Genomic DNA, 12,101 nt, shown 5'->3' on the forward strand with positions numbered 1-12,101 from the left:
CAATCTGTTTGCGTGTGCGCGCGTGTGTGTAATTGTGCACGCAAGAGCAGCTGTTATCATTTGATCTGCAGTCGTTTAGTGGACCCTATAGCGGCATATATTTCACCAGGCTAGCAGCTCACAGCATGCGATTACATCTCGAACATGTCGCTCCCGGTGCTTTATCACACACGAAGACAGATGTGTCGGACTTGTGCTTGAAGTCATGTAGTTGAGATTTAGTGGCGCTGATGATGGGAAATAGCGGCAGGCAGCAGACGGCGATTGTAATTATGATCGTTCTATCGAGATACTGCTGTAGTTGAAGTTTGCCATTCAAAAAATTCCACAGAAGCAAACTCCAAACAGGTCATGCCTGAGCTGAGATTCGAACCAGACATGCTAACGCTTAGAACGCCAAGAAGAAGCTAAATAAGAAGAGGGTTAATTCCGTTACAATCTACAAAATACAGTATATTGCATAGCCTCTAAATAACATATAAATATGAATAACTACTGTTAAAGCAGCTTTAATGTTTCTCTTATTCTAAAGCATAATATTTAATTATTTGGAATTTTCTTGGAATTGCATGTTTCTTTAGCCTCTTTTAGTTTAGATAGCTAGATGGAGAGATTTGACATTTTTACCAAAGCAAGATTCCCACACTCTGCGTGAGTGTGGGAATCTTGCTTTGGTAAAAATGTACACTTACGCCAACGCGATCGAAACAACCGTTTAAAACAAATACAAATAGCAATAGAGTGCACAGAAATCTAAATCTAATCCAAGCGTGAAGAAGGAATAAAAAAATGCAAAGCAGCTATGATATCCCACTTAGCTATTTTTTCATGTTTGAACTCAATGTTTTGATTCATCATGACACCCAATTCTCGAAGGGTAGCCTCGCTTCGCAGCGGGGAGATATAAAGCCACTTGATGGATGGTGCCTTTTGAATACTAATTGCTAACATGCCAACAAGGTCCCGCTTTGGCTGTTTGAAATGGTTCTCCGAGGGTTTCCATCCCGATCGCTTGGCCATTCCTTTACATCAAATAAAGCAGCAGTGATCTCTCATTATTTTGCTAATTAATCCGTGCGCGGTGTTCCCTAATGAGATGAAACATTGGTGCACTTGAAGTAAGCGCATACAGTATCAACTTCAAAAGCTCGTGGCGGCTTATTGACTCATACAATAAGATGTCTTTTATTTTCCTAATGCAAGCGGCAAATAATGAACTTAATCCCATTGGACACCCTTGGGTTTTTCAAATATATTTCGTTGAACACAGTGGTTATAATAAGTCTACACACCCCTGTTCAAATGTCAGTTTTTGTAGTATGTATATATATATTTTTTTTTAATGAGACAAAGATAAATAATTTCCATGCTTTTTCCGCCGTTGATGTGACAGCAACACTGAACATCTTTTTCCAGAGGGGAAGCAAAAATAAACAACCGAAATAATGTGTGGCTTGAGTGCGTACGCCCTTTTATCGCTGGGACGTGGCAGAGGTCAGACTTAACCAATCGCATTCAAACTCATGTTAAATGGCAGTCGGCACGCACCTGCCACCGTTTAAAGTGCCTCTGAGTAACGCCGAACACGACTGACCCCAAATGGCCTGACTAAACCAAGGTTGAACTTTTGGGCCATAATTCGAAGAGCTGCAGTACGTTTGGCACACAACACAACACTGCTCACCCATCACCAAATGAACACCACGGTTACAGTGAAGCAAGGTGGTGGCGGCATTAAAACTTTGGGGCTGTTTTTCTTTCAGCTGCAACTTTGCTTTGAAAAGGCGGCTGGAATTATGAACTGATCGAAATGGCAGTCAGTATCAGCGCAAACACTGGAAGGCTTCTGTGAGAAGTTAAAAAAAAAAAAAAAATGTCAGGAAGAGCCGAGAACATCTGAACTTTATTTGGGGTTAATCAGAGGAACTTTAAATGGTGGAAAGTATGTGCTGACTCCCGTTTATCATGAGTTTGAATGTGATGTAAATTCGTAAGCCAACCACATCCTTGTTAAAAGAGGGTGTGCACACTTGTGCAACCACATTATCTCAGTTGGTTATTTTTACTTCACCTCTCAAAAAGAGTTCAAAAGAAAATTGAGTTGTACAGGCTGTGGGTCAAAGTAATGGTAGAAACATTTTCTAAATGATTTATCTTGAGCTCGTGTTTTTTCCACATCGCAAAAACTTGGCGTTGGAACAAGGGTGTGTAGACTTTTTATATCCACTCTATGTCATCCAGTGCAAACAGGAAAATTCTTTCGTCCTGAGATTTGTTGTGGAATGTTTTGTAGACGTAAAAAAAGAAAAAAAAACACGTAAATATGTCACCGCATTGATGTAATGAGGAAACATTTGTTTTCTTTTTTCCCTGTAATGAACGCAATGTACTTTGCTGGTTTCATCACACAAATTCAGTCAGTCTTTGTAAGTGTGTGCGCGCGCGCGCGCGCCGACGCACAGCTATGTGTGTACGCTTGAACTGAGTGCCTGTGATGACAGACACAAAGAAAAACACACAAGTCCCACTGCCTCAAGTTACTAATATCACACACACGCACGCACACACACAGATATTTCCATTGCCACTCTGTAGGCTGCACATTCCAACATTCATGAATGCCGTGCTCCTCGCATTTGTGACTTATTTGTGCGCTCTCTGATGGCCGCAGTGAGACTTTGTGCAAATATCTGCGGCCGAGCTGGAGAGAGAAAGAGAGAGAGAGAGAGAGAGAGAGGGGCCATTGTTCAGCTCTGTGTGTTTGTGTCAGACATGACGACGGGATGAATAGCCGACGAACCTGATCGCGAACGCTTGCAACGTGACCCTCTTCTCAAAGTATGAGGCAGAATCCGCCGCTTTGCCAGTGTTTTAACGGGGCAAAACGCGTGCAATTTTTGGCCCGCTCGGTGAGCTGGCGAAAACGAAGCTGCTGCTGCTGCCGCTTTCACATTCCCCCGTATTTGTGTGTCTCTTTTGCACAAAGCAGCAACAGGGGGCAGGGTGCTGCGAGGCGGGGAGGGTAATTGTCTCAAGGTGTGGAGAGAGCTCAGCGGGCTGTTATTGTGCCACTCTACTCCCTGCAGTGTGTCATTATAGCGTGTGTTTGTGTGCCCGGCCGTGATGTTGAAAGACAGGTAAAACAACATGAGAAAAACAAGAGTGGGTCGGAGGAGGAGAGCTCATAAGATGTGTGAAATAGAGCGCAGCATCACTTTAACTTGGATATCATAATGTATTCATGCAGTCAGGGGTTTGAAAAGAAACAAACAAAGACGGGGGGGGGGGGGAGAAAAAAACAATTGTAATACTGTGAGTGTACAAAGCCGAAGGCATGACATGTTTGGGAGTGAGTGTGCATGTGTGTGTATATGTATGTGTGCAGGGGTGGGGGGGGGTGTTGGAGCCCCAGTGGGGGTTTCTTCGAGAGTTCATCCCTCTTGAAGGAGGGAAGGAAAGGGAGGAGTGGAGGGAGGAGAGTGAAGCTGTCTAGTATACAAACTATTCACACCGCAGGCCAGCGAGTGTGTGTGCAAGTGTGTGTGCGTGTGTGTGTGCGTCGCCTGCAGCACGCTCACACTTTGGGTCCTGCGGTCCAATAAGCTGAACACGCACAACTTAATCAGTTTGGACCCCTCTTGAAAGAATTGAATTAGATAGCGCCGCACATGCCGGGACTCAAGACATAACAGAGAATGCTTTCGGAGAAAAGAGGGGGAAAAAAAGTCATGATTTAAACTATGTGAGAGATATATGACGTTGTTTAAAAAAAAAAAAAAGAGCACTTGGACCTTATTCAATGTATGACAAATCTAGGCTAGGTATAATTTGGGGAAAAAAATGTGTTTGACAATGCTCCATAATAACCACAAAAAAAATAATATTATGACATTTGTAACATAGTTAATAATTTAATAATAACAATTTTACAGATTCTAGAGATATTTTGACTACCCAGTTTTAAAGGGGAAGTCTACCCAAAATGTTTCTTTACAAGAATATGTTCTGTGCAGGCCCACAAGTTGAAACATGGCATTCTGATTAATACTGTGGTTGCGGAGTATGAGTTAAGCAGTAAAATGCACCTGTTTTCAGCCATCTCAGGGGGCGGCCATTTTGTCACGTCTGTCGACTGAAAATGACATCACAGTTGCTCAGGGCTCAGCTAACGACCAATCAAAGCTCATCTATTTTTTTAAGCTGACCCATGATTGGTCTTTACCCGATCCCTGAGCAACTGTGATGTCATTTTCGGGAGACAGAAGTGACAAAATGGCCGCCTCGTGAGATGGCTAAAAACGGGTAAATTTTGCAGCCAAACTCTTATTCCACAAACACAATATTAATCAGAATGCCTTGTTTATATTAGTCAAGGCGCATAGAACATATTATTACAAAGGATTTGGGGGGGTTTATTTTTGTATTTATTTATTCATGTATTTATTTATGATTTGCAAATGTTAAGATTTTGCAATGAAACATAATGGGGCCATCGTCAAAAGGATATCAACTTTTTTTTTTGGCTTGTCCTAAAATATCATTATTTGCCTGATAGCAAAAGCTGCCTTATTCATTTTTAAATTATTGCCTCAATATCTTTAAAGAAATACCAATGTACTTGTTCAAAATCAAGCTTTTTTTCTACGTCTCTGTTGATTCTCAATTCATCCAGGTGATTGAAATCAGCATGCATGTACACTGACATTTTGGGTAGGCCGGTGCTCAAGCCAAAAAGAAAGGGCACCCATACTCAACATTTATCAAGCAATTAAGCAAAAACAATAACAGAGACTGTATTTAGCTTGTGTTTGTTCCTGTTAACACAATCACAGCGCCGTCAATAGTTGATGGACTGGATTGGTGACAGAGAGGCTATATTTATTTTTTCAATAATGGTGAATTAAATAAATATGGGATGCAGCATAAAAAAACACTCTCGTCGCTTGATGATGAGCTGATCATTGGAATCAGGTGTTTGCAGCAGGGCGAGATGGAAAAACAAGCAGGACAACGGATCTTGAGGACCGGAGCTGGACATGCCTGATTTTAAACTGTCCACTTCTTGGTTGTTGAATTTGTTGTTCCATTTTCTTCCTGTTATTTTGAAAACATTAAAAAAAAAAAAGAAATCTCATTATCATCCCCCCTCCCTAAAAAAAACCCCTCTAAAACATAGTGCATATTAAAGGAAAAAAAAAGGTTTTTGTAATATTTTCAAATCAGCCCTTTAACCATGCCATGAATCTCATGTTTTTTAATCAAGTTCCATGTATGAAGACATTTTTCAAAATGGTTGCATCATGACTAAGCTTGTTTGTGTAAGCACTTCGACCTCCCCGTAGTCAATCATCTCAATGTAGCGCTCATCCCTCAACACGCTCCTGTCTCCCTTTCAACAGGTGTGAAGTGATTTTTTTTTTCAAGTGTTACTGTCGTTTATTTTCATCGCTAACGGCAACGGAGCAGGGTGTCATTTCATTTGAGGGGTAAAAAAAAAAAAGACAGCGTTTCATGCCGAAGTCATTGCATAGAGGGAAAGAAAGTTCAAAAGTGTATTGCAAGGCAGGCCGTAGCATTTGCTCTTACTTGCATCCAATCTGAAATACGAAGCTGGAAAAGTTGGAGGTCGATTCGGAGGGAAACCGGAGGTTGTGCGCGTGGCCTATCAGACATCGAGCGCACGCCCGGCCCCTCCCACTCCTCCTCCCCGGACCCCGCCCCCATGTGCTCCTGCCTTGCCTGTGCCTGTGGCGGAGAGCGAGAGGCCCACAGAGCCGCTGAGAGGGGAACGGAGATCGGTTACAGAGCTGAGGTCCACCGAGTGACCCGAGGGCAGAGGGAAGGTGCTCCTCGGAAAACTGGAGAGACCGCTTTCGAGCCATCAACTTAGCCGGAGTGGCACTTTTCCCTAGCGTGTTGCGAGTCGGGCATGTTCGACTGCATGGAGGCTCTGGGGCTGGCCCCGCGGCCCCTCTACGATGTGTCTGCGCAGGGCTCCTGCATGCTGTCCAAGGCCCCCCCGTTCTTCTCCAGCCTGGACCCCTTCGCCTGGGCCGGGGCCGGCAGCCTCCAGTGTGAGTACCGGGCCCATCTCCTCCATCGCGTTGCTTGCTCCTTATCAGGGTCAGCACCGGGGTTGTCGCGGCGCTCTCTCCACAGGAAGAGGCAGATTCCACTCAGCGCCCTGTGAGCATTCTCACCCCCGCCGTCCGTTTGTTTATGTGCTTAGCGGGCTTTGCGTGGGACTTAAGCGCCACACATTCATCATCATCGCGTTTGTTGTCTTGGCGAATGACTTGGCGTGATTGACAGCCGCTTGAAACAATGCCGGACCCGACCCGGCGGCCAGAGCGGAACAACGTCCAAACAGAAACGGCTTTGACAGATTGAAGGCGAACATTGTTGTAATTTGGCCTCGTTGCGCGAAAGTCACATGCAGCGCAGCACTTGACGTGACCCGTGCGCGTTTCTACACTTTTGGCTTCCCTGCGGGCCGCGGCAGCGCGCCGGCGTTTGTGTGCCAGCTTTACCGAGGCCCGCGTTGCATCAAGTGTGGACACTGGAACAATCCCGCTCAAGATAATAACAAAAGCAGATCTTTTGTTCTGGTCATGGAGCTCATTGTGGAGCTCTTTTATTCCGGTTGGCCCTGTGCTGCGCAAACGCAAACATTGACTCTATCTATTCAAGTCAAATTGCAGAGTGCCAGTCAGACATCCAGCATGCCCCCCCCCCCCCCCCCCATCCCCCTTACGCCCCCCCTCGCTGCGCTCAAGTGCTTCGAAGCGTCTCGGGCCGAGCACCTCGAGCCTATTTATCTTCAGTAATCATTCGGACAGTCGCCGGTGTGCGCTAACGATGACGGATGAGCAGTCGGCTTGACAAACACCACAGCGGGGCCTGTCCCGACTCGCTCGGGAGCGTCCACGGACGCCAGTCGAAAAGGCGCACTTACACAAATGGCCATTCAGGCAACTTGTTGAACAAAAGTGTTTTAGGAACGCTCAAGTGAAGAACCGAACTGTTGAACTGCGTTCAACTACTTTGCTTTACTCCACATTAGAGCAAAGAAACTGTTGAGCGAGAAGCGTTTTGACTCCTGGACTAACCTGTTGGTCTATTTGAAGAGGAACACGCAAATGAGTGTGACTCACCTCATACCTTTCACGCAAATCAAAACGAGACTGTTTGTTTACCAACAATTTTGGAGGCTTAAATGCTGCCAAATATGAATCTTTCTACTGCGTGATAGTTCTTTTAAATAACTACTTAATAGTGCTCTCTTCGGGGATGATCGAAATTATGAATAGAGGGGGAAAAAAAGCTTTGAATGCATTTAGCTGTCTTTTGGAACGTCACGTGATCAAGAGAAAAACAAGACTCGACCTTGTGTGTCATTGCTCAAAGTCATTCGATTAATACGAAAGTCGTAGCTTAACTATTGATGCGCTACGACTACAGCGTGATAAATTGACGAAGCCGAGATTCAATCAAACGACGCTGCTCAGCAAAAACGATTTGAGTCAGATTTGAGAAGACAAACTCAAAACCAAATCAATACACCTCCCTTTAAACGTCATGTTGATTTCAATACTAGACCAGTCGGTCTACATTCCACGCTAGCCTGAAATGTGATTTGAAGTTTTTATTTGCGACTACTGTGAAACTACCTCTTAGTTGAACTTTTACAAGGTTGCACTGAGACGCCATTTCCAGATCTTTAGTTTGTTACTGCTCCAAAACAAAGGTTTTTAGTCCGTTTCTATCAAAGACACGTCCATTTTATTTGTTTCCTTGTTTTCAACCACTGCCGTGCTGGCCATATAAAACATATCATGTGTCATCGAAAAAAGAAAAAAAAATGAAGACCATTGAGGCAATTTAGATGCCTGTTGAATTTTCTTAATGCATTGCTGTCTTTTCGGATCGGGACTCGCTATCGGCCGATCCTCAAGAGTTAGATTCGGGTGCAGGAAAACGTGATCTCTGGAAAGCTTTGCACGCTTTGCTGCGTTTTTTTTTTGTTTTTTTTTTCTATGCATTTGGGTCAGTTGAGCACCTCTGCGCCTTCCTTTGTACGGCCGTCAATGGGCATTAAAAGGAGCGGCGTCCATAGCGAAGTGTGTCACTGCACGCCGGCGTCTCCGGTGTGACGTTTTGTTTCTTCTCTGCTTTGGAGCATCCACTCTCCTTTCGCCCCCGATGGCCCCATCCGGGAGTGTGTGTTGGTCCGCCTCTCTGATGTCCTCCTCGCGCACGGCTCACTTTACACGCCTCGTCTTGTGTAACCCGCAGCTTTTAATGAAGCCATTATAATTAGAAAAGGCCTCAATTAAGAGATTAGCAGGCGTGTGGGGGCATGAAAGAGGAGTAGAGGGATGAATTTGGTTTTGGGATTAGCCCCCACGACCCCCGCAACCTCCCCCCCCCCCCCCCCCCCTCCCACTGACTCCTTACATCTTGGCGTTTCAGGCCTTGAGGGGGACATCTCCTGCCTCAAATCGACTTCACCAATGCCGCGGGACCACCGCGTCTCCAGAGTGAGATGTGCCGTCCCTCATTCATGAGTCAGGAAGTTTTTGTTTGCGTTTTGAGGCTACAGCAATAGTCTGTAAACCTGCGAAAGACCCTTGAATGTGCTTTGGGCCGCTCTGTCTGTCTTATCACTTATCTTAAAAGTCAAGATGAGCTCGAGATAACGGAAGCTCTTAGAACTCGTTAGAGTGGTAAATACAAAGATAATGTCGCATGTGGTTAGTGTAAAATACAATGAAAAGTTTAGCACTACATTGCCGCAGGACTGCAACTAATGATTATTTTAACAATCGATTCATGTTTCGATTAATCGATGAATCGGATAAGAAAATACGTTTTAAATTTCCATCCCTACATTGAAAAAATAGGACATCTTTTTAAATTGACACTACAGAAAATGGGCAAACAAATTAATTATGATTCAGTTACATGTCAGTAAATCGGCAAACATGTTCAAAGTATTTGTACATACTTTGTATTCCAAACTAAAAGCAGATGTCTTCATGGCTTATGTTGATTCAACACAAAAACAAGTTTGCTCCCATTGAGGAATACAGAAATCTGAGAATACGTACTGTTGAGAGGCTGAAATTCTGAAAAATTGCACAATTCTAAACACTCGATTATCAAAATAATTATTGATTAGTGGTCGATTAATTGTTGCACCTCTGCAGTACTGGAGTCATGTGGACATTGTTGTTGAAATTAGTCAACCCATTGTTTTTTTTTCTAATTTTTTTTTTTTTAGCAAAATAAACACAACTTTGAATACATGGTAACTTTAAAAAGTCCTCACTGGTAATTTTTGTTGTGATCATTTCTAGGTGCGGAGCAGACTAGCAAAATAAAAGTCTGTACATTTGGCAAAAAAAAAAAAAAATTCATAATGTGGGTTGAGTCAGTTTGACTGCATTTGTCAATACTGTATTCTGTTGTATTTTTTTTTTAACTTAAGTAACCCTAAAATTAGTATTTTTCACCTACGAATAATGTTACCTTTGTGTACAAAATACTTATGAGAACAATCCCAATCACACTCAAAATCTTTAAAATACAACAATACAGGTTATGTATGAGTTTGCATTGTTTTTTTTAATTAACACTATAAATGAGATTTAATGTCTCCTGATTTTGCTAAGAGCACGTGTTTGGCTCATTATTGTGCATCTCAGAGAACGAAGGGTGTATTGAAGGCCTGATGATATATTGGCGGGACAAAGCCGTATTTAACAAGCTGTCTAATACGCCTCCCCCTCCCCACATTAGTCAGGGCAAACTAAAACGACGCCAATGTTGGTATGCGAGTTGTCGGGCCCGACGCGATCGGAGCGCTAAGCTGCCGATGATTCACATTTGTGGAGTCCATCTGAAATCCAAGGGCGTTGTTCGCAAGTGTGTGAAGCTTGTCAAGTTGAAGTATTTGTCCAGGGTTTCTGGTGAGCTTGTGCAAGCGTTATGTGCGGGTGCGTGTGCGCGCGCGCGCGCGTGTGTGTGTCTACCTCCTTTTTAAATGTCTGGTGCTTTGTTTTTTATGGAGCCGTCTTCTGGACAGCAGCCCGGTTTTCACAGTCTTTCCTTTAAGAGGCGCTACCAATGACAGGAAGGGCTCCTCCTCCTAGCCGGGCAGGAAGGCAGGAGAGGACAGAGGGGAAGGAGAGGGTTATTACTGAGGGGTTGGGGCGGTTGAGTTGGGGGTGGGGGGGGTGCTGGTATTGAACTTAGAACAGCTGATGAAAGGGATTGTCACTCACATCTCCCCCGTCTCCTCCCCGCTGTTGTGGTAATTACTCACTCAGCATATTTACGGCGGCCGCCCCCCCCCCCCCATCGCTGCGCGACCACAAAGTGACTCGAAGCACTTGACAATGACAGCAGCAATCGATTATGATGTCGGCGAATCGAGGCAGACGTTCGCGTCTTGGCCGCGCGTTTGTGCGTATGTGCGAGGCCGCTTCCTCCCACCCGTGGCCCCCGCGCGGCGGTCCAACACACACACCCGCGCATATTCACATGTGCACGCACATTCCACAGGGTGCTGCCGAACATTAGGTGGAGCCAGAATTATTGTAAGAAACCCAAGTGCTGCATTTGAAATGATTATAATCACGCACATTTTTCATGAGGTTTTCCTGTAGCTGTATTTGGACGCAGGGCTTCACTTGGTCATGGTTCTCCTCCGACGTGGGCTTTGATTGACAGTTTGAGGTGGGAAAATTCAAATTGGGTGAATCCCCTCCAGCTCTTGTAGGCATAAAATTCTTCAGGCATCATTTGAACATTCATAACTGCCGTGCAGGTGTTCAAAAGTCCAATAAAAGTAATATAATAGAAACCCACCCAGCCTTCAACCACTTGATGGACGGGTAGTGTTTCGGGACATGCAGGATTGCTGAAGGCAGCTCACTTTGTGCATTTACAACATTCTTAACTGTCATACAAGGGTAAAAAGAAAGAAAAAAAAAAAAAAGAAAAGGAATGTTGTTGTTGTTGTATCGGTGTGGCGCGGGAGATTACTGCGTGTGCAGTTTTGTTTTATTACGCCAGGCAACGGCAAATTTGAATCGGAGATGACTTTGTGTCGCTGAATGCATTTTTGATGCCGATTTAAAAAAAATGTCTCTTTTTTTTTTTTCTCGAGCACATCAGGTTTTTGAGATATTCCCAAAAAATGTTGTTCCGAGGTTTGACCTATAAAGGCTTGGGCATTTTGGATTTTAGCATGTGTTTAGCATGCGTCATGGCGTTTCAGGAAAGAAAAATTCCACCTGTTGCCAAACCTAACCCTTAACTCATCAATATTGCTAAAAATATTATTCTACTATTTTACATATTATATTATTATGAAATTCTGATTTGGAAAAGGTCACTTGCAGCTCTGAGTAAAAATCTGTTGAGCAGTGTTATTTAAATCAATCTATGCTTGATTTAGCATACTGTACTGAGCAGCCAGATTAGAGATGGGTCTTACGCAATAAATTATATTTCTAGTTTTATGCCCTTCAGAAAACTCGGGCTGCTCTAATATTTTTTAATAGGGATGGGTGAGTACTGATACCAGCCTTATTTTAAGGTATTGGGTACTCGTGGAGGCTGCCGATATCAGCCACTGATACTTAGGTATCCAAAACCAAAATCTAACGTCAAGTAAGTCCCTCTCGGCAGTAGTCGGCGCCATACACACACATCACTGAATAATCATCTGAGTCGGAAAGAAAGGTCTTTGCTCACAATTTGTTGTCATTGTGGTAAATGATATTTTATGAATCAAAAGTACTAGTTGTTTCACTCCTCGGTATCGGTAAACACTCAAAGAGTCAATACATCTTCTAATTTTTAGAATTGACTATTCTACCAATTATCCCGTCGATTAATTGAGTAAGCGGATGAAATTTGATTTTGTACTTGCGGGGAGGCGGGGGCGGGGGGGGGGGGGTGCACCAGGTTCACTGAATTATTGCAGCCCTACTTCACACTTTTTAATTTTTGCTTTAGTTGGTGCCAGTCTGTGCTGGAACCACAAAACAGCCAAAGAAAAACTCACGGTCGGACTGAAATTGGGTCCAGTT

General features: G+C 43.9%; 1 protein-coding gene across 2 annotated transcripts in view; it reads left to right on the top strand.

Annotated features, from left to right (window-relative positions):
- Nucleotides 1-12,101, top strand: part of LOC147142252 (retinoic acid receptor gamma-like) — a 40,025-nt gene that overhangs the window by 18,572 nt on the left and 9,352 nt on the right. The window contains exon 3 of one of the 2 annotated variants that reach the window (XM_086041997.1): nt 5,948-6,074. The exons of the other annotated variant lie outside the window; for it this stretch is intronic. Within the exon in view, the coding sequence (XP_085898123.1) occupies nt 5,948-6,074 (127 nt within the window). The remainder of the gene's footprint in view (nt 1-5,947; nt 6,075-12,101) is intronic. 2 annotated transcript variants of the gene reach the window in all.

This window comes from Filicampus tigris, chromosome 9 (genome assembly GCF_054856515.1).
Source record: "Filicampus tigris isolate MCC_2025a chromosome 9, RoL_Ftig_1.0, whole genome shotgun sequence".
Taxonomy (NCBI): Eukaryota; Metazoa; Chordata; class Actinopteri; order Syngnathiformes; family Syngnathidae; genus Filicampus; species Filicampus tigris.